Source organism: Gavia stellata, chromosome 3 (assembly GCF_030936135.1).
Source record: "Gavia stellata isolate bGavSte3 chromosome 3, bGavSte3.hap2, whole genome shotgun sequence".
Taxonomy (NCBI): Eukaryota; Metazoa; Chordata; class Aves; order Gaviiformes; family Gaviidae; genus Gavia; species Gavia stellata.
In genome coordinates this window covers 66,660,367-66,684,141 of record NC_082596.1, presented here as the reverse complement: position 1 = coordinate 66,684,141, position 23,775 = coordinate 66,660,367, and the positions used below count along the sequence as shown (strand labels likewise).

The following is a 23,775-nucleotide window of genomic DNA, read 5'->3' as shown; positions in this document are numbered from 1 at the left end:
CCTTCTCCATGCTTTTGATGTGCCTGTGAGGCCAGTTGCTTTGGGAAGCTCGGTATCAACATATGGATGAGAACAGTGCTTGGCAAACACAGCTATAGGTTTCTGAACTAAAGCTGTTATATGCTTTATTAAGGAACCCCTTTGAGTCTTTGATAATTTGTGGACACCTGAGCTGTGTTCCTTTGCCCTCAGATTACTTAGCAAAAATTTATTACCATTAGTTTGGCCACAATGCTGGAAACAACAGCAGCAGCAAGAGCGTAAATAGGATTATTGCTTGGCTGCTTCATCATGTCACCTGGGTGTGCTTAGCCAACAGGTTGCTACAAGTACTAGGATAGAAGTTAGACTGCAACTGAGATGGCGCTGCTTTTACTGCCACCCAAGGAGCTGGAGTAAATATTAATTACTCTCTGTGTTATACCCACAGTATGCTCCCTCTGCAAAAAATAGATGCTGGCAGAAAGAGATAGCTCAGGTCTTTCTGATACCTAAGATTTTGAGATAACACACTGCCTATTTTACAGATTAAGCATCACCAAATAAGCCATGCTTTCCTATTGTAGTCATCTTTGTGAGCATCTTACCCAACACCTCTCAATTTTATGACCATTTCTCAAATGGTCAATAAAATAAATTTAAAGCCATTTAAAACCTGAAGGTGATTCTGTATTGGAACAACATTCTACCCACTGGAGTGCAGAGACTATGTAATACTCAGGTTACACATCAAGGGCAGGGAGGAGGCTGCAATATCCCTCTGCCCCCTCGTCCTCATCAGAAATGACATCTTGCTAAGGTCAACAGTGAGTATGGGAAAAGCCTAGAGGTCTGCTCTTACAGATGGCTATGCTCACATTTTTAAGTCATTAGCAATTAATAAGCTGTATTTGCCACAGCTACTGGGGGAGTCAGTAACTAGCATTTAATTCCCCTCAACTGCAGTGGCTGTACTTTGGGAAGAGGGCATTGTGACACTGGCCTATTAAACAGCAGACAAACAAATGTATGGGAGATCCGCTGAAATATTTCCCACTATTGGAAACCTTGAGATAATATCAGGGCAGGAGTTTAGGACAGAGCAGAATTTAATAGTCATTCAACCGGCAGTCTGGCAGGGTTATAAAAGCAATAAGGAAAGAAACAAAGGCAAAACAAGGAAAAAGGGAGTGAGAGACAGTTGGTTTGTGCAAGTTATTAAGAATAACAGGCATTTGCTTGAGGGGCTAAGAGCAGCCTGCCAGAAAACCCCAAGGACTTTAGTATTTAGAGCCAGGTGTTTAGAGAAAACACAGTTATTTTTGTCAGTGCTACTACAACAGGGCTTTGATGCTGAAGTAGCTTTCTATGCTCACCTCTTCCGTGAAAGCAGGCTAACTCAAAACAGCTCTGCTGCTATTGCTTCTCCTCAGGCTTTACTATTGCGGATCATAGATTAAACCATTTTAATAAGTTTATTTGAATTAGGGCCGAGGGAGGTGGAAAAGAAGGATGCAAGTCAAGAGCAAGCAACTGAAGAACCTGTCCCTCTACATTTAACTTCTGTTCAGGATGTGGCCATGGGTGTCTCCTCCATAGCCCACACAAACACCATTCAGAAGTACCCAGCTGGGGATAACGAATGCCCGGAAGAACTCCTCACCAGCACGAGAGGCAGAGCGTGGTTTCTGTGGCACCGTGGGTCGTCCTGCCAGGCTGGGCTTTGTTGACTGCAGTGGGGGTTTTGGACTGGTCGGCGTATTGGAAGAACTTCTTGCCTTTGCACCAGCTTCTGCCTTTGGTTCAGCTTTTGAATTTTTTTCTGATGATGCTGAGATGGAGTCACCTTTATTCGAGGCAAACCGACTCTCTGGAAGGGTCTGCTGGAGTTTAGGCACTAAAATAAATAGACATGTAAAATAAAGTCTCCTGCAACACAGAAGGCTCTATGCACAGGTGTGCTCGTGTAGAAAATATCATTAGCTCATATCACTGCTGCATTGCAGTGTGAGTGTGTAAGATGATCCTTAGTATTTCATTCAAAATCACTGCAAGAAAAGCATCTAAACCCACCAATTCTTGCATGTGCTAAACTTCATAATTAAATTGCCTCAGAGGTGATAGCATCTCCCCTTCTTAATATATTTGGGGTGATGGCTGGCTGGAACTTATACTCCCTTCATATTTCTGGGAGCAGATGGTACAGCCTACCTGCTGAGAAAGCAGCAATGGGTCAGCGGAAAAGGCAGCCTTTGGCTGTTTTGTGCCTCTACAGACAAAAGGTTGGCTATCCAAGATCAACAGAGAAATCCTCGCCCAGAAAATAAATCCCAAACGTGTGATCAGCAGGCTACATCTTGTTATTTGTTGCTTTTAGCAAGCTCTAGAGGAGATTTTGAAACTTAGCCAAGATCAAAGTAATATTTATATAATATTTTGATTTATCTAGTAACACTGTATATGGATTACAGTTTCCACACATTAGCAAGTTTATCAACATACTATATACCCCAAAGACCAAGATATTTACAGATAAAGCTATGCTGACTTCCAAGCAATAAATCAGTCCTATCCAGCTGTGCAAGTTGGTAGAAAGCCTGCTGGACAGTAGGTTGCAAACAACCAAAATGCCTGTCCTACTTTCCTTCTTTGCAGCTTTGAGAAGGTTGAAGGCTTTTATGAAGCAGATAAAATTATAATCTTGGAATTTGTATGCTAGCTTGGGACTTTCAACAACTGGCACATCCTTATTCTCAGAAGAGAATTACAGACTAACTGAAATGCAGACTGGTGGCCTTGGTACCTGGCAAAGCCAAGTACATGCTCACAGATGCTGACTTGACCTACCTACCTGCTATTCCCATTCAGAAATCCTACTTGTTACAAAAGCACTGAGCACAGACATTTTAATGGCAGTGGGAGGGGAGGGAGTGTTGATATAGTTTGTTGCAAGCCAATCTCCAATATGTTTTTCCATCTTATGTAGCTGTTTTTCAGCCCAGCTGGAGTGAAACTCTGGCAAAACATAGAGAGTTGTGTAGCGCACATATATTTGTGTGAGTGCGTGACAGGGAGAGTTCATGTCTAGATGCATGCAATAGACCTTCATGCTGCAAGTGAAACAGCAGGACACCTTCTCCACCTGTGTGTGTGCATAAAAAAAGCATGCAATATCCAGACATGAAGCAAGGAATAAAAAACCTTATTCCCCTTCAGCATCAATCTTCCACTAACTCTTTCTTGCCTTCCTAACCTCAGGCCTGCTAATATCATTAGAACCCAGTAAGTTAAAATAAATTAACCCAAAACAAAGACAAACGGCAGTCACAACAGCGAAGAGCAGCCTCAGGGAGCTCTCAAGCAAGAGTGCTAAAGAAAGAACTGACAGCTGGAGGCCAAAAGAAAGGGGCATGCATAGTACAGTGAGGTGGGGGTGAAACATGTCATATACAAAGACAAGGACCAGAGAAAAATTGGGGTCAGACACCCCCAGCTACTCTAATGCCCCAAGCACAGACTATTCTTGTTCCTCTGACTTCAGTTTGATGGTATCAGGAGACACATATAGTACACAAGGTCCTCCTCAAAAGATAAGCAGGCTTTAAAAGCGCTGATTTATAGAGTTCAGCATGTTCTGAATATCCTGTCTTTTAAAACTAGCTTTAAAAAGGTATAAAACTTCAAAATCGATTTCTGAAGTGCTCAACAAAGATGGCCACATTTGGATTTTTATTTCAGCCTGTTTTTTCAGCCTTGCTTCTGTATGTTTTGGCAACCCTATATGCCATGCTTTCAGGATACCTACCACCGCTGTTGATAAATCAGACCTGGATTCCCTAGTTCAGCCCACTCCTTTCAGTCCAGTGAAGGTGTACGCACAAACCACCAGAGTTGAATCCCTTTTGAACACTTCACTGGTCTGTCCCAAAAGTATACACAGAGACCAGAATTTCATCTTATCCTGAGATGGCTGCATTGTAGGCACTGCCATGTCAGGGCCCAGGACTACAGCTTGACAAGGGCACATCAGGACTAAGTGCAGAGGAATCGGTGCTGTAAGCACTGCGAGGCTGGACTCCACTTTGTACATGATGCAGAGTCATTTTGTGTATGTGTGCAGTGTCCAGGCGCCTCCGCAGCTTTGCAGACAGCCCTGGATTCAGTCAAGCCGGCTAAACCCTGGGAAGAGCCAGCTGCCATTGCCTATGAGATGTTTATTCTAACAGCTGAAAGCCAGGACTACTCAAGCTGGTGCACAGACTACTATAAACCTTGCAAATTGGTCATATTTAGATCATCAGATATATTCAGGAGTTTCACTTCTTCGTGTGCAGACATTTTTGCTGGCTCCTGGGTTCAGCTTCAGCTTTGCTGATCCCATTGTAAGTCAGCACCCTTTCGAAGGCGCCCCAGGTACATGCACCGAGTACTTTCCCTCCTGTGCAACGTGGAGCACAAGAGTAAAAGCTGAGCCGTAAACTCAGCCCTAGAGCTGACTTCATGAAAGGTGCTGTCAAACACAGTACAAAAAGTGAGCTTTGTTTCCAATTCTTTCCACTTAGCATAAGCTCATATTTTGCTTAAGCAACTGTAGGCACACAATCTGGAGAGGGAAGTGAGATTTTGAGGTTAGGCATTTTGCATTTTCTGGAAAGAGTTTATAGCACAAAACCCAAGATGTACCTGTAGCACTTCCATCCAGTCGTTCTGAGCTCATCGCCGTGTCAAAAGACTCTTTGGGAGTTGAGTCATTCACAAGTTTCTGAAAGAGTGAGAAAAGCTCTCATATTAATAATATATCTGTAATTAATACAACTCAGTGGTTCTGTTAGGAAAAGAAGCTCTAATTTGAAAGACATAAGGCAGAGAAAGCAGTGATAGTAATAAACAGTGGATTCTCTCTCCTTGTTTCTCTTTCAGGTCTTGGAGATCTAAGCAGAAAGAAAACTATGCTGATTTGTAACTAATACTGCTACACGTCTAGCAAAGCTGCAACAACACCCTGCCTCCTAAGTGACAGGTCTCCTAATGTACAGGAGTTGAAACTGAAGGTGCTAGATGGAAACAGTCTTTTCTCCAAAGATAGCTCCATATTTAAAAATCCCTTGTTTAGGTTTACAATAAAAAGTCTTTTTCTGAAGATCTAGATTTTGAATATGACTGCTGAATGAATCTTATGCTCTTCCACATACGAGAATAACTTCTTATTTTAGATAAACCTGCAACTACAGAAGTAGCAGCACTCATATGTTTACAGGATTCTTCTAAAAACTAACAAACCTTACTTACTGAAAGGTGTTTAAAGCTACCCATCACAAGCACTGCTGGATGCTCAGCACCTCTAAAGAAAGAGGGCTTCTTGTTTATGTGCTGATATTCTTGCTAAGTCTTCTATTCTCAAAAATAGCTTTCCTAACATCCTGGCCTCAAAAGAAAAGGTGCAAAGACTTTTGTCATAGCATAGCTCTAGCCTAAGTGAGCTTGAAACCTGTGTATTCACCAGAAGAAGCTTAGATATACAGTCTATGTGATTGTAGAAGAACCAGCCTCCTTTTAGTGTCTTCCCTGCTACCAAAGCTTAAGCAGAAGGATAAACAGGAGGATACAAAAAGTGCATAGAAATAAGTGCAGGATATACTATGACAGAAAGCCTTATAAAGATAAGACCAGGCAAAAAAAGTGAGATTTTTTTGAAACAAGAAAAGTGGGGATAGGCTTTTGCAGGCAGCTTCAATCTTGATATTGATTTGTTATTTCAAGACAGTGTGGCAAATGACTTAAAGCAAATTATTTGTGCTGACGACCATTGCACTTGGTTATATACCCATGCATAAGTCATGTTGACATGTTCAGGATGCTGCTACACTGCTCCAACACTAACTCTGCATGACTCGTGCTGGGATCTGACTGTCCCATAGTGTTCAGAAGCCTCTACCACATGTCAAACATGATCACTGCTCTTTGGAGCTTACAATCTAAAAGACTCCTACATATAGCACATAGATAAAAATTGGACAACAGCAAATCTAGGAAGGAAGAGAATGGTTACAAGTAGCAGGAGCACATATGAATTACAGAAAAACTGACAGATTTTGCGTGAAAATAGTATTTTAAATATAAACATAAAGGAGTGATCTCTAAATATCCACACTGGCCACGTGTCTTTCCCCTGTGGTGTAATTCAACATAGGCATTTCAGGAGAAGCAGATTTTGGGGAGCGATGCAGAAAACAGTGTGGTTGGCCTTAGAGATTTACCAGTACCTCCATTTTGCTCAGGTAATCTTACAGCTCCTAAAACAAAGCCTCTCTTTAATACCACAAAGAAAAGGATGGAGATGCTGAATGCCTGCCATTCCTGTATAAGCCTGGCAGGTTAATGCTACCTCCTGACCTCTCCACTAAGTACAGGTGTGCACTTAAAATCACAATGCATTAAGGAGAATGCTATTACAATTGTCATTAAACTTCCTGTGCTGTAAAACTACCCAGTTACAGGGTGTTCCCACTCTAAGGGACTAGATTTCTACAGGCTTCAAAAATAAAATAATCAGTATGTTAAAAAGTACGTGTAAGCCAAACAACAAAGTCTTCTGGTCAGAAGCACTCTAGAAATGCAATGACTTGTAGGGCCAGAATGGCAAGCTACCATGCCCGTACGGACAAAACAAAGTCCCCTCCAAAGCTGGCAGGAACATTATGCTTTGTATCACTAGGTGAAAACTCAGTTTTTATTCCCATTTCTTGACTGTCATTGATATTTTGGCTAAATTCTCACCTCTCCACCTCCTAAAGCCACATGTTTCTTTGTAAGACTGTCTTGGCTGTGTATTTTTGAAGGGAATACCACTCTCCACTTCCCAGATTTCTCTTCCATAGCTTGGAAAAAAACCCTTTGAGAACTAAATTTACCAACAATTTCTTCATGGAATGTGAATTCTCACAAACTTCACTGAAATACTCATTTTCCTATGTAAATACTGAAGATATATGCATAACACTTAGCTACAGTAAATGACTTTTAAGAGAGCTGTATGATAATATGAAAACCAATTTCACTATAACTCCTTCCTCCCTCCCTAGTTATGGGACTACTGGGGAAATATGACCACATACAGGGACAAGTACAAAAGCCAGGGCTGGCATCTATTAGTGTAGTACTGAAAAATGCAATTAGGATGTTAGCATGTTTGACTACCTACTGTACACACATTACAAACTGCTTACGGTCCCGAGACAACTCTAAACACTTACTGCAAAAATTTACTCTGAGAAGCAGAGTAAATGCAGGTGAATTTATCATGGAGATAAATAATGACCAGGCTCTACTTTTAATAGGAATTCATGCAAGGTTGGGTGATATTACAGAGTTGGGTGCCATTGAGAGTGAATAAACAGGTTACAGATGATCTTGGTCTGCTCATAGGTCTTGCTCGAGGTATTTAAAAATTCAGTCTGTAAACACTAGATGGAGCTAAAAGATCTTTTTATGTATGTCTAGGGGCAACACTAATCTGCAAATACTCCTCTCTACCATTAATGCCAATTCGCATGTTGTATTCTAAGCAAAAGAAAGCAAAAAAGCATTTACCATCTTTCCATCTACTGTGCACCTGCTCATCACTTGTATCTGTAACAAAACTGTGGTAGGGTATGAATGAAATAGTAAATTCCTTCTGGCTTTGTTTTCGTGTAAAATAGCTCAGAATGTAAGCAGCCATCTGTACCTTAAGGGAAAATACAATTTTCTATCATACTGGAATTCTGATAAATTCGAAGATGTTAGGGAAGTTGATGTCATACCCATCCTAAATAATTTAACAGCAGTGGGATGCTGTCTTCTGTAGCTCAACTATCAGGATACTGTATGATTTTCACCTTCATGAATATCATGAATAGAAGTGCAAACCTAAATTATTCAATATTGCGATCCAGGATTAAGTATGTGAAAAATTCTTTTGAACAGCAGTTCAATTTTGTGTGGTCTAGGCAACATTAAGAATGGATAACTCAGTGCCCCGCTGTGTACAGATTCCTGTTTCAATTCAGTTTTCTTCTCTCTCTTTAAATAAATAAATAAATAGACCTACTTTTGCATTACATAAATATACATTTTTACAAAATCTAACAAAAAAATAAAATCAATAAAATTATTTTCTTGAAAATTAAACATGAAAGAAGAGGGGTAACCTTTCCAACTGGTAAAAAAAGCAAAGGGTGGAAAAAAAATACTGAGAAAAGGCAACAGCTTTTCTTTTTGACAGATTAAATTCAAGTTTTCAATCAATGCTATGAAAGTGCATCAATTGAAGAGGGCTTTTACTCTCGCCACTTAAAAAAAAATTACACATGCTAATATTCTACCTCAAGTCGCATCATTCCAGATCTGAGTAACTTTAGATGACAAGTATGTCAAGCATACACCATTTATGCAGGTGTAAAAATGTATATAATCTGGAGTAGCTTGGTATTTTATAAGTTACAGGCAGAGCATAACACTTATTTAAAATCATATGGCATTTTACTTGAAAACTTGGTGTTTTAGAAATCAGTGAGACATCATGGGCAGAAATCATGGGCACTACTCAGCACCAATGAGAAAGGTAGGAATTGGTAATTTCTTCAGAAAAATCGTTTTTATGCTGAGGATCCCTTGAATGAGCCATAGATTAGTGTTAATTTGAATCTGCTTATTACAGGACTCTGGTGTCTGCAGGAATGGTTCAGACATCATGGCAAGCACTATAAGACTATGAAGAAAGGTAAAAATGAACTTTGGGTGCCTTGCTCGGCCACAGCAAGACAACTCTGCAATGTGTTAAAGGAAGGAAAACACAGCAAAGCTTGCAGATGAGCTTTCTGGTAAGGTAACACCTTCCAAATTACAGGGGATAATGGTAGGGAATGGATAGCATCTGAGCGCCCTGCATACTGAAGAGGAAGAGAGGAGTGAAAAAAGGCTGATCCTTTGGTAACTTTAAAACATGCCAGCTGCAGCTGGGAAGAAGCAGGAGATGATACCAGGGAAGTTAAATGGGAAATTAGGCAAAATAGGTCTGCACAAAATGCTTTGGAGCAACACATGGATATTTCACTCCACACATTTGCAAAGTGAAGCAGGGCTCCTGCCCAGCATCAGCACTTCACAGAGGAGAGAATTAGAGAGAGCGAAGGGAATCCTGACAAATGATTGGGAATAGATTAATTTTTTTTAACGTATGCTTATTTTCTTTGAGTGTTAGTATTTGAAATACAGAAATCAAAGGCATAAAAATAATTAGGTGTGGTACAAAAGGACATAAAAATAAAAGAAATGCAACAACTATAAGCTGAATAGTTGTAAACAGTGTCTGAAAGCTAGATACACTTCTCTGCATGGAATATATAATTTAAAATACAGTACAGCTCTCCACCTTTCTACATCACCTTCCAAAAGAGAAGAGTACAGATAGCGACCACTGTAGTTAACTCTGCCAAACATCTGAGGTACCAGTGTGCAGGGGGCACACAGTAAGAAGTCTGTCCTAGCTTTACCTTTTGTAAAGCACACTTATATTACACATGAACAAACCACACATCATATGGAGTGGAGACAACCAAGCTGTACTTATTAGTCGCCCCAAAATTACTCGGTAATACATGCAAACAATTACATGTCCTCTTCTGTGCTTTTGATGGCCTGACATCAAGCGCAAGAGCTGGTATCACCTCCTCCACAAGAGGAGAGAAAGTGCAGGCTTAAGGGTGCATCTCCTGCTCCACATGTGCAACCTAGTCCTTGGCCACAGTATTTGGGTTCAACCACCACAGCAGAGAGCAATTCTCTTGCAGGAACACCATAATCCCTGGTGGAAAGCAGGACTGATGTGTCAAGCCCGAGACCCAACCCACTGCCCCAACGACACCTAGCTCTTGCTCATTTTTCCAACAACTCAAGAGAAATCAAATTGCCTTCACCTTCTGAGCAGAGGCTGCTCTCTTCTCCTGCTTGGCTTTCATTTCTGCGAGAAGTCCACTGCCCATCACCTGCACGCCATATCTCCGGCCTCCTTGTGGGCTTCCTTTGCTGTCACCTCTCTCAGATTTTGCTGCATCGTCTGGCTGTGCCTCCTCCAGTGAGTCTGGCGTCTTTAATTCCTCGGATCGTTCTGTACCACCATTCTGCTCTGCAGGCTTTACCTCCTTCTTGCTTGTGTCTACAGCTGGACTTTTTGCAGCAACCTTGGGTGAGGAGGGCTCCTCTGCCACCAACACAGTCTGGGGACGTTCAGATTTGGAGCCTCTTGATTTGATTAAGTTAAGGAAGCCACTCTTCCTTGAGTCCCTTTTCTTCTTCTCATCACCTGCTTCACTGGGCTCACTGCTGTCTGAACTTTTAGTTGATGGTCTCCTAATAAAAGACACAGACATTTTAAACTCTTCTCCACTCCCCTCCTCCCTCTTTTAAATAGTACCAAATGACTACTCCTGGGCAAAGCCAATCTTTTGTATGATCCATACATTGCCTGAGGCACACAGGGACAGTGCAATTTCACAGGGACATCTGAAACGAGCAGCTGGCAGGTGCCCAAGGGCACAGGAGGATGCAGTAGTCTGTGACCAACCTGAACTTAACCTGGCTAATCCATTTTTCAAAGCTACTATAATTTTACCACTACACATAGTATATCACACATGGCTTCACATGTCACTATAGATATTTATAACTCACAGTGACTTTAAAACATTTGCTTTTCCTGCCACAGCTATCTACCAGTTAACACCTACCATTTTCCTTAATGGACATCACATACAGCACAGAAGGGGTCATTCCAAGTTGTCTGGAAATCACCCCTAGCTTCTTCATTTATTTATGTAAGTATTTGTGTGTGTGTCTGTGCATGAACATGCATGAATGCAAGAACATCTACCTGCATGGTTCTATAAATATACAGCCAGCTACAAAGTGATTGTGTAAGCTGTATAACCCTTACTCAAAGCTGAAGGAGACGTATCTTTCAGATGAATGTATTGCCTAAATCTGGAATACTACAAATTGATCAAACACGTCTTTAACATATTTCTAAAACAACACAAGCCTACTGTCTATCACAGAATCACACAGAATCACTACGGTTGGAAAAGACCTGTAAGATCATCAAGTCCAACCATCAGCCAACACCACCATGCCCATTAAACCATGTCCGGCAATGCCTCGTCCACACGTTCCTTGAACACCTCCAGTGAGGGTGACTCCACCACCTCCCTGGGCAGCTTATTCCAGTGTTTCACCACTCTCTCAGTAAAAAAATTTTTCGTAATATCCAGTCTGAACCTCTCCTGCCGCAACTTGAGGCCATTTCCTCTTGTCCTGTCAGAACACTGTTCATCAAAACACTGCGCCCAACAGCAGTCCTTACTAGACAGAGACACCAGTGTGTACTACTAGCACTGGAGATGAGATCCTCAACCAATATACAGCTCTGCTTCAGCTCTAATGAGCTCCACCGAAGGGTAAAATGAAGTCAACAGAATTATGAAAATACACACTAGTCAATAATCCCCCCCACATGGTATATTAAAGCAATTTATTTCAAAGTAGTAATTTTTAAGGGAGAGTAATTGAATTCACAATGTCTTGACTACTAAGGTATTTTCTGACTTTGACAACAGCAACCCTAGATATTGGGAACAGAATTCAAATACAACTGGGAAGTGCTACTTGCCCAGCTATCAGGATGGATTTTTTTTTTTTATTTAGTTTTTTTAAAAATTAAATTTCAACTTACTTTGAATCCATTTTTGTCACTTTCTTAGTGAAAAATTCATCCACACCTTCATCCACTCTCCCCATAAGGCCATTCTGATCCCCTTCTGGAGGCACTCCAGCAGACACCTGACAGAAGAAAAAACTCTCTCTGGTATATAATGATCTAAGCATATTTGTTTCAATGATAATAATTAAGAGTTAAGACATTATGAAAATTGTGTGTGCCAACCAAACCTCAGTGCAGACAATGGAATCACCACTGGAATTTCCCCTTTAGTCAGGCCAAGTTGATGCATTACGTCAAACACAAAGTAACCCAAAACACCAGTGACAAATTGGATACTGCAATGCATGAGGCCATGAATCAAATGCCTTAGCCTTGTGAGAATAGAGCACTAGTCCAGTTAGAAAAGAAAAAAAGCAGCTAAGGAAAAATTAAATCCTGATCAGGTGGTGACCTGAAGAGAAAGTATTTTCAACAGCCAGTTGTTTCCCTGTTCTGAGAAAAACGTATGTTCTGGATTTTGGATTTAGAAACATAGCTCCAGCAGGCTAACAGAGCCTTTTATAATTCATTCGATCCAGCACTTCCGAAAACAGAGGCTCTAAATACAGAATCAGGTGTTTCACTTTAGGAACCGAACACAGATTTTCGCTGAGCGTCTGAAACTGAAAACCTGCTCCCTTTCTTTGGTTTCAGTGCCCGCGTTTTGAATGTGGGTGACTGGAGGCATCTAAACCTGGCTGACTTAGTAATATCTGCCAACCACAAAGGCCCTGTGAAGATTAGCTGGTGACACTGCAGCCTCCTGAAGATGAAACACACCATCTCCTGGGAGGATTTCTCATGTGGTCTAGCTCTCGTACATGGCTTTGATGTTGAAAAGCTCTATCACCAGTAGAGAGACATCCTTCAATTGAAATGTCATATGGAAACATTTTAGGTGACTACAGAGGACTCCACAAGACCCAACCCAGTTGTATTCTTGGTAGTACTAATGACCACGAATAAGTGTGCCACAAAATAGCAGGGTTTGTAATTTGAAACAATTTAAATCAAGGAATCTCCTAGTTGCCACGATAACTCAGAGTAATCCCAGCTTCCCTTTTTAGCTGGAATACAGTCTTTTCTATGACTCTAAAAAGAAAAATAAATACTCTTAAGTGCTGCTGTTAATGTCAAACCCAGCCTCATTAAGCCAGGACAACGGACTGCATATGAACTAATGCTTTGACACATCCATGAAACTTCTTACTTTCCATGGCTGACCCTTGTTAGAAGCCTAGTAGTTACTTTATTATCAAAGATAATAGTTAATATTTTATTGATACTTTCTGTAGCAATGTAATACTGATCTGAAAAGAGCCTACCCGGTAACGACTGCTTTGTTGCCAAACTGCACACTTTCTATAAAAAACAGTTTTATTCTAAGAAACACAATGACTTCTCAGACTTCCAACTCTGCCACCTTTGGGGTCTTCTGCAGAGAACTTGTTTAGCTGGAAGATCTAACACCAGGCAGCAATGCATTTACTAACATCTGAGTTAGTTACACCAGTGCTGATTGTCTCAATGTAAATATTTACCTTCTCAGTCAAAAAAATTTGACACTGATATTTCAACCGAAACATGTCAACCAAAAGTGGCTGACATATTTCAACAGAAATGAGAAACCATTTAATATTGACACTGGAGCCCTCCAGATAGTACGAACAAACATGTAAGTATCAAAGGCAAGTGCATCTCCTGAAGGGGAAGTAATGCAAGAATCCAATGTTCTACAATAAATTAGAAGATCTACCTCAAAAAAGAAAACAGTTTGCATCTGAAAGAGCAGCAAAAGCATCTTGAGGGCCTAATAAGGTCCTCAAGGCACAGGATTTTCTTACAGATGTTTATTGTAATGCCTTTTAGTGATCAACGTTAATGTAAAAAACTGAGCTTTGGCTTATTTCATGTTTTATGCTCCTAATGCTAAAAAAAAAAAATTAAGTTTTCTTTTTTTTTTTTTTTTTTTGCCTAAGTTTAAAGTGTGCCTTTTATGTTTCTTTATTAAGGAAAAAAATTACTTGGAAGCAGAAATAGTAAGACGAATCACAATCTCTTTCATACATTAGAGATTCACCTCTGCTGTACTAAATCTTCACACATGATGGAAGAACTCATGAGGTTAAGACATCATAAAAATTTAAATGATAAACAACTGTTTCATCATATTGCTTCAAAGCTACTTGTGGGTGGGTAGTGCTGAAGGTTTCTTTCTTTCCCCTCTATTTCTTCCCCCCCCCCCCCCGAGTACTCATTTCAGTAAAAACTCTGACAAAACTGTAACTCTTTCTTCTACCCACCCACCCACCCCAAGTTAAAAGTTTACATTTCTCCCTTTTTCTCCATTTTTCCTTTTTTTTTCCCTACATTTTTCAGCTTACAAAGAACAAATCTGTTTTCCAGCAGAACCAGAGAAGGACAGCTATGACTGCCTGAGACCACTTAAATTACTAAATGGAAATAATGGGAACAGCAAACAACCCAACAGACCTGCTTTATTTTAAGAGGTAGAAAAGGTCAAGATTTTGCCTGTCACATTTCACGTGCTTTTCCTAACCACTGCTTTCTGTATTCTCAAAGTGGCAAAACCAACAGCAAATCAATTTTGTGAACAATGCCACAGTCCACTTATGACTCTAGCCTTCAAAATTTGGTGGTTTCATTTTCGGAAGCATCAAAGCAAACATCTCAAGTCTTTCATAAATTTGTTTAGACTTGTTATGAGGTCAGAACTAGTAAGAAATTAAAAGGCCCACAAACTCATTTGTCCCTGTTTTGTTTTTAAGTAAAAAAATTCCTTTTGATTTCTGCAACTAAATAAACCCCTAATTTCCTAATTAATTCAGTATGGATGAGCATTCCCACAACATTGCACTATCACGGGAAGTAACACTTCTCCTCTACAAGAAGTAAATTTTTTGTTTCTGTTGAGCAAGACATTGTATGTCCTAGTTCCATGCCTGGTAGCGAAGCACTTGCCCTCTCATGTCCCCAGTCCTTCTACACCCCTGTGCAGATGGCACAGGATGCGTTGAGTGGCAAATTTAGCAACTGGGAAAACATGTGTGTTCTGCAGAATTGCAACTAGAAGAAGTAAACACAGACATGTTTTCACTACAACGCAGAGACCAGTCCGTCCTTCTGCTACTTCTACCCTTCCCTGTAAAGTGCAAGGGAATGGAAAGTTGGCTGAAATATCCCCTCTGCTTGAAGGTTTCTCCATTTCCAAGTGGTGCAAAAAGCACTCTACTGCCTGATATGATCTTTCCCAGCATTAGGGAAATTTTTAAGGGTCCTCTCTGCCAACAATCCTCAGGGAGCAGAAGAGGCCACAGGCATTCATTACTAGGCACCGTAACTCAGAGAAGCAATGGCCACCCCTTGATAAGGGTTACTTATCATATCAGCTGTGCTCTGTTGCGGTGAGATAGCTCTGTAACTCCTCCAGATCTGTCCTTACATACCCTGAGGACATACCATCACAGAAATAAATCTTTATTGATGTGGTATGCCAAGGAAATGGAACTGTGGGAACTCCACACACATATACTTGGGTTCACACCCATGCCTTTCGTAGACAGACAGTGCTCTTCTGTTTTGCTTTTCTAAGGCAGGCTCCAGCATGAAAAGCAGATCTGTGACTATGCAGATTTGCTGGCCCAAACACCATCTTTAGTAAAGGAGCTGTGGGAAGCTGGGTGTCACAGAGTAGCTCCTCCGAGAGCTGACAGAAATAAGAATTCATGCCAAGCTACCACATCTTAATGCAGGCAGAAAAAAGGATTAAGATTTAACGAACCCTTGCAATATAATTGAAAAGTCTCCTGATATTTTGTGCATTTCCTGTGAAAGCTCCAAGTACCTCCAGAACTTGCTTCCATGAAAAACCAAGAGCAAATTAAAAAAGGATAAAACATATCCTGGTTTTAGGCTGTGTGAAAGAAGACAAAATGCTTGTAATAGGGATTGCACATTGAAAGACATGAATACCAGAAGAAAAATTACATAGTTGCTTATGGCTTTTGAAACTTTAACAATTGTCCCATTACATTGCAAGACCTGACTCATGGCAAAAACCAATCAACAGATGACATCACCAGCAATATTTTAATGTAGACTCACTGCTGCTTGGCTGGGCTGCTGCTTTTTATTCCTTTTGGGCCTTAATTTTGTAAAGTGTTCTAGTTTTCTGCCTTCTTCTGATGGCAGCTCTGAAATGAATCCAGAAGTTCGTTTGTCCGGCCTGCTGGGAGGAAACGGTGGGTCTTCTATATGGATAGGTACTTCTTCCAGTGCTTTATCTAGATCAAATTCCATTTCTAAGAGAAATCAAAACTTTCTAATTAGATTTAACATGCTATTTAAAACAAAAGACAATGCCATTCCTCCTTATAAACACATTTAGAGAACCCAGCCACAACATGTTTGTGAGCAGAGAGAGCACTGTGACCAAATATTTACTACCAAATACACTAGCAGAGTCACAAAACAGAGCAACCAGTGTGGCCTCAAATGGAATCCAGAGGGAGGGAGAGTCACCTGGGCTTTTCAGTCAAGAGCTACCTAGAAGAATCTCAGGCAAGCAAAACAGCAAAAAGATTTTAAGAAATTCTCACCAAAAGCTCTGGAGACCGGTCGGAGCATTCTACTGTGGATGCTTTTCCTTTTTGATTTAGGAGTCATCTATCAACATAAAACAAAACAAAAATCACTTTAGCAGACAGAAGAAATTACAAAGAACACCTTTTCCTTTCTATCCAACAAAATCATTTCTTCAGATCTATGTGTCATTTCCAGATCTGATTGAGCTTAACACCAGGAGGGAACGGGGTCTTTTCCTCCCCTTCTCAAACATTCAGAACTTTTTCTAAATTGTTATTTTGTTCAACTGACTTTGAACAGAATCAGGGAGGTAGTTTATTTTTCCCATTAAAACTGTACGCTGTACACAGGATGATTATTTGAATTGTCCAAGCATTAACTTGCTAATCCCCAACTGTAAAACAAGGGATCTATTAAAACCCCACCTCTGCATTTGAGATCATGAGGCACAGAAAACTTAATTACTGCATCCAGTACTGCACAGTTAATGACAATACCAGGGACAGTCTCCCCCTTGTTCTGGCTTTTATTTTTCATACAAAATACACCTCCTCAGTTCATTTGTTAGTGACATGCTACTAGAAATTATTAAAATTCAGGTATCTATGCCTCTGGACACCACCACACAGCTCACCAAACTTCCCTAGGAAAATGCAGTCTTGGAACACACAGCCCTTCTTCAAAAAGCAAAAATACCGAGTCAGTGTTAGCAGTATCTCCAGCAAACACATGACTTCCCTGGACTTTAGGTATGCTGAGAATAGGTGGAAAGTTACCTTGGCACACATTCAATGTAGTTACTGAAAGTTATGCACTATTACTCTTCTCATCTTCACATTCCCGGAAGAAAGGAGTATGTTGCCTTAAGAGTACAAATACCCAGACTTAAGACCCAAGTTTGTTATTTTTGGAAGTTGCCCTATTTTCTTGCTTGAACTCTTCTGAAAGTTTGCATGGCAAGAAAGACAGTTTTGCTACAGGAAATGCCAATTCCGAACCTCTTAACATAGCTCAGCATTGTAAGACTTTGAACCAAAAACTTGACCTGCAAGTTTTCTAAAGAGTTAATTTAAAATGACTCAGCTTCTGCAAAGATGGGCTCCTTTTGTGGTAGAGTCATACATGCTGGCTTTAGCGACATTCATATACTTCCATTTACTTGCTAGTCTTGAAGCCTAGCGGCTTCACATCTGGAGTGTCAGTCAGGAAGCTGTTATGGCTCACAACTCATTATCAGAACTGTGTATCAAGTTTAGTAGTATCAAGTTTATTAGTATCAATTTTATATGAGCCAGAAAAGACATAGTTGGCATTGACATTTCAGACAAACCATGAATTGTTTAAGGTAAACATTTGCTAGTTTTTACATATGGAAAGTTCAGTGCACAGACTTACAGGTGCTGAATTCATATTCCTATCCAAAGTAGTCAGGAGGATTATCATGCCAGTATTCACATGCTCAGGGTTATGACAGATTTTCATAACAGGAAAGTTATTACCTATCTTCTCAAGACCAGAAAAGGACTTGCAGACTACAGAGCGGGCAGTGATAGCACTGTCTGGGCAACAGAGGTCTGTTTTTATTGCCATGCAGATCGCTGGGGAAAAAAAAGATACCTTCAGCTGTTGCAGGTTTCCACTTCCACATTTGACAAGCATCAGTAAACAAAACAATAGTTTCAAGATCAGCCAGGAAATAGCTTGCCACCTGAGCAGACTTACGCTAAAACTAATGAGCAGGCAAAGTGTTACTGCATCAAAAGGTCAGACATTACTTTCAGAGTTACCAACAAACTAAATGCAACGGATTTGATGGCAAGTGGCTGGAGAGGTGCTGAACTTTTTCAGCCAAAATTGCAGTGGATTGTGGAACAGGTAGGCAGCTGGGCAGCCTCTGAACTGCATACCTCAACAGCTGCCAATCTACCACCCAAACCTGAAACAACCAAAGGCATCTGCAGCTCAGGTAAGGAAGAGTTGAAGCAGCTCAGCATTTGGGGACAGCAAGTAGGAGTCACTATTAGTAGTCCCCTGGTTTTATTTCCAGCCATAGCCCATTTCTTTTGTTAATGTATATTTGCATGCATTTTGGTCTGCTTGCCACTTTTTTTTGGTGGTGCAACTGGAAATTACATCTAGTAGGATAATGCAGCAACTCATGCTCTAAAGAAGATCAGAAAGGAGGACAGAAAACAAGGCTGATGGGAGACCTCTGATCACTCAGTAACTTCACAGCCTCGGCTGGTATTCAGAGTGCTCCTGGATGAACACAGACAAGCCGAGAACTGCATCAGCCGAGGGCACCAATGCAAAACAGCACAGGGCAAGTTTTGAGGATCCTGTGCAGGGACTTAAACCCTTGAAGACATCCCCAACAGCCAGGAACAGAATGATTTCATCTTCCTTCCCAGACAAGAAAATGCCCCCAGATGACCCTGCAGAGCTTGTGTTGATGACCATAAGCCAGTCTCTGGATCACTGCTATAACTTACTACCAGCTTGGCATGATTCATCAACAGCTTGGTTTCTGGGGATAAAGGCAGAGGGGTAGAGATGCCTCCCCTTTGCTTTAACAGCACGAATAACAGCTATACATACATTTTTATTTGAAAACCTTCTGTTTTCTAGGCTGTTTAGGAAGTGCACAGATGAAAGGCTTCTTGCCAAGTGAACTTTCTAGATCACACACAGAGCAAAATGGGTCAAAGCATTAATTTAAATAGGCCAGTGTGCTCTTTTTACAAAATATTAGACTTAATCTCAGCTTAGTATCTCCGCCACCGTGCAGTATGCAGCAGCAGCGGAGCACATGTCATTGCCAGAGGAGATATCTGAACTCCTAGGGAAAGATCTCTGCCTCTCCCCAGCCTGAGCCCCTTTTCCCATAGTTCATGGAAGCAGTTCAGGTTTGGCAGACATGGACCTTCTGCCTTCCCACCACCTCTGGCCACACAAGCACACCGTGGCTCTCCTGCCTTATGTTTCACTCGTGGCCTTTACAGGGGAATAGTTGTTAGTATCAACCTCCCCTCCTTCACTTCTTCCACATCTTCCAGGGACTTCCCATTCTAGCAGACCACCTCCTGAACTTCTTCCTTGTTTTGCCTACTTTTCCATAAGCACACTGTAGGCTGCCTGGCAGAACAGATAAAAAGATTTAACTGCATCTCTGGGTCTTGGAAGGCCCTCTTAGAAGTCTGCATGCACCTATGCCACTGAGATCTCCGGAGGTGGCTCCATGAAGGTACCGCTCTGCAGTAGATGGGAGCCAGCACATCTCCACCACGGTCCCAAATAAGGGCTTATTTAGAGTTAGACACACTCATGTGTCTAAGCTAACTTTAAATTCCCAGGATCTCTTCCGATGATCACTTTTCCAGATTCCTCCCTTCTGACTCCCTTCCTCACAAAACTATCTGAGCTCTCTTGAGTTTTCTTAAATTATGTTACCAACTGTGGAAGAACACTAGTATCTTGGGAATTTAAAACAACAACTAAAATCACTTTGTTTTGAGTGCTAGAAAACATTGTGCTTTTAGCAACAGGGTCTCAGATACTCTACATTCCTTGATTATACAGCTAATTGAAATTACTCTCCGTGCCGAGGGATATGCTCATTTCAGTGTTTTTCTCTTCCTCCTCCAAAGTAACTTATATTCAATCCTATTAGATACAGGGATGCTCTGTGACCCTCCTGTCACCTCCCTTTCAAAAGATATCAAACAAACTAATTAACAACTTCCCCTTCCCTCTTGAAATTCAGCTCCCCAACCAGTCTCCTTTCAACCTTTCTTCCTGCAAAACAACGTATGGGTTTTCAGCTTCAAGAACGCATTAAGGGCAACAGCACAAAAAGGTGAAAACAGCAGTCAAAAGCTCAAGGTGATTCAACCAGACTAAGAAAACACAACTGACCAAACTGAGATACCCCTGACATCTCTTCCACCCTAGTGGCAAGAAAGTCATAGTTTACGCCCATTTTTAAGCCATTCTTTCATTAAGCTGGATGATGCTTGAATATAAAACCAAATCAATAGATTTTCTTTCTGAGCAGTAACGTTTGTGCTTATACCTCCAACATCAGCACTCTGCTTTGGTTTGGTCTTAAAGCCAAGGGATGCTTTAAATTCAGATGCTACGCTAGCTGAACCTTTCTGTAAAATCCAATCTCATCCCTGAACCACTGCCTATTTCATTTGTAGGTGCAGACGGATGGCACTACAGTCTCCCAGGAGACTCACAAGGCAGTACAAAGGCAAATGGAGCACAAAAATGTAAACAAGTAGGCCAGAAACAGCAGAGCTAAAAAAATACTTACACTTGTACAGCAGAGAGTCTCCATGCAGCAAAAAAGAAAGAAAAAAGAATATGAATGGGGAAGACAAAGCAATAGCAGTTCTCAGGAAAGGAGGCAAAACCAGAAGTCACCAAAATAAAGAAAACTAAAGCCAAAACACTTAGAAGTCTTAGCAGGAAAGGTGACATGCAAGAATGAGGTAAAAATCCCTTGCATTTGGAGGTGCTATATACTTCATGTTTCCAGAGGATAACCAGAGAAGGATGTGATCTCTCTTGTTTTATCTATTTTGGGACCAATTCAGGTTTTCAGATGTTTGTTTCCAATGTATGGCACTTGCCAATAGTGCCAACCTACCACTTGCTGTCCCAGTGTACTGTGTTTTTTCATTTTGCTGGCATCAGCAGTGAGAAAAAACTGTAATTCTATTATTTCCTAATCTGAAGGAAGCTTCTGAATTAAAAATCGGCAGTGTGTTGTGAAAAGCAGGAGAGCAAGGAAAACAAAACAAAGCTTCTCTTGAAAGAATGAAAAGGGATGCAAGTCTGTTCTCCTGAGGCTTAAATGAACCTAATCCAAAGCAACAGTATTTCTCCTTGCCATAAGGAGGTTTAGAGGTGCAGGCTTTCAAGCACTTTTGGCACATTAGAAGAATGCTATTCCACTAATAAAGCATGACCTTTCCTCTCCCCTTCAAAAAATTAAAAGAAAAAAAGGAAGCAGCACAGCCATCATATGAAATGAAGCAATGCCATATCCCATCTCTTGTGTGGCACATGACCAATCACACTCCTCCTTAATTTAGAGTAAGAAAAAACAATTATTAGAAGTGCGGTTTTGTCTTCAAGTTGAATGGGAACTGCTGCTGTAACAACCCTGCAGGTATTAGCAGAGTGTTTGTGGCAGAAGTCAATAGTCATGGTCTGTATTAAACTCGGCAAGAAAATGCTGCATTTTTAAATGGATATTGCACTGGTGTTTAATTATCAGCAGTGAAAACAGTCTGCACATAACATGAAGTTCATAGTTTAATCGCTGAAGGGATATTAAGGTCAGTTTTTTCAATGCTTTGACATTTTCAACAATAATAATCCATTTGTCACAGTTCATACTTTTAAGCTTAACTGTAGCTAAAAGTTTAAAGATACTATGGGCTATCTTTGAATAGCAAGAACAGTGTTCTTGCACACAGCTCCACTCCTTTATTTTCTTACTTTCCTCAGGGTGTTTGTTTGTTTTGTGGTTTTTTTTTAATTTTTACTTTCTTCTACCTTCAGAAACTTTGGCTTTATGCAGGCGTTCTCATCTTACAGTGATTCATTTTTGTATGCTATTCACACATACATACACTTTTATTCCATTTCCCTGCCAGAATCCATGTTCTCTACTTCTTCTATACTACCATTCACTAGGGCTGCTCTGAGATTGCTGCAGAGACTGCAGAAGCCATTGAGAAACATCTTGAAAAATGAAACCATCTTAAAAATAAAAGTCTTCAGCACCCTTCAAAAAAAAAAAAAAAAAACCAATCTGCAACACCGTTTCTCTTTCAGACAGCATTTGTGGTAGTACTCCCGTGTGTTCTGTGTATTTATTGCATAGGCAGGGAAGTTATTTATATCATACAAGCAGCTGGAAATGTGATTAGGACAAAAGTGCAAAGCAATACATATTTAACAGGAAGCAATCTCAGTATTTGGGAGAGTTTAGTCTACGGTCCTGATCCAGCAAGGCCTTATGGAAACTCCTACGTCCCACACACTAAGTGAGTGTGACTACTGAGCCACCTAAAAGTAAAAAGGTGCTAAGCAGCTTGTGGGTGGGGAGTAAGGAGGAAGACGGAGGAGAGGGAGGCACTGAGCAGGCAACAGGTTAGACAAGGAAGCACCATTAAGCAAAGACTAAGGGACTTGCCTGAAGTCACCAATGAATCTGGCTGCTCTACAGGGAACCAGTCTTCAGACCCATGAAGTACTACAGACCATAAGGCCAACCCTTCTCTTCATTTGCTCTCAGCATAATTGCAAAATAAAGCAGTCTGCCTCCCAGCGTACATGGGCCATTGCTAAAGAGAAATTGCCAACCCACAACCAAAATCCCAACCAAATTTAACCCAAGCAAAACTAGAAATTGGATTTGTGAATCATAACAATGTCCCAACTGGGAATGAGCTGTCAGAAAAAAATATTTTCAAGGATTCTTCCAGACCATTGTTAAACCAGTGCTAAATTGTTTCAGCTGTATGTATTTTGTGGGGTATGCCTTTTTAAGAAAGAGGCATAAGAAAACAAGGCATTTTATGACAAGTCCTGCTGTTTTCTTTTGCTATAAGGAATCCTGACTGTAAAGCTGCCATGACACCATTTCAGTCAATCGACATTTCCCATGCTTCTTCTAGTCTCCTAACTACCTTTGACAGAGATGTCACACATCTGTTGTCTCATTAAAAATTAAAAAAAAAAAAATCTTCAGGTATTCTTTATAAAGCAGATGAGTAAATTGACCAACTTTGCTTTTTTGCATATGAATCTTTGGACACACAGGTGTCTCATCATCTGTATAGAAAGCCTTAGAAACTAGAAAGTTGCTGTTGCTTCAACTACTGAAGATTTTATAACATGATTTCCAGGTTAAAACCCTCAGCATGGCTTGCAGAAATTTAGCTACGTACTTCCCACCAGCAGCGATGGTAACCTGAATCACCATCCTTAGAATCTCCCCCACGAGTGCCATTGTCCTTGGAAAGTTAAAGGCAATGCTAAAATCCCATGACAGTTAATGGAGTATTTTACAGGAGAGCAAAGCCACTAACACATCGTTTAGAAACCAAGGCCAAACTGTGATAGGCTGCTGTTTGTTGATACAACTGTCCTGAATGTAGCGGCCACGCATTTTTGCACCAGCGGAGGATCTAGTCCGACCTTGTATTTCAGAGTTCTGTCCTCTATATGGAAATACTATATATAAATATAGATATTGTAAATAAATATGGCATACAAATAATCCATACATTAATTTAAGGCACATGTTTGTTTATTTCCTTCCCTTCCTCAAGAGTTGAATTTCTAGAAGAAGAGCTGTGGTTCAGAATTAATTCAAT

At 40.7% G+C, this 23,775-nt stretch overlaps 1 protein-coding gene across 1 annotated transcript in view; it reads right to left on the bottom strand.

The window, feature by feature from the left end:
- CARMIL1 (capping protein regulator and myosin 1 linker 1) overlaps positions 1–23,775 on the bottom strand; it is a 200,810-nt gene that overhangs the window by 7,727 nt on the left and 169,308 nt on the right. Inside the window, exons 30-35 of the mRNA XM_059836225.1 lie at positions 16,393–16,459; positions 15,899–16,095; positions 11,747–11,853; positions 9,954–10,368; positions 4,976–4,985; positions 1,643–1,810 (exon numbers count right to left, since the gene is read on the bottom strand). Coding sequence (XP_059692208.1) covers positions 1,643–1,810; positions 4,976–4,985; positions 9,954–10,368; positions 11,747–11,853; positions 15,899–16,095; positions 16,393–16,459 — 964 coding nt within the window. The remainder of the gene's footprint in view (positions 1–1,642; positions 1,811–4,975; positions 4,986–9,953; positions 10,369–11,746; positions 11,854–15,898; positions 16,096–16,392; positions 16,460–23,775) is intronic.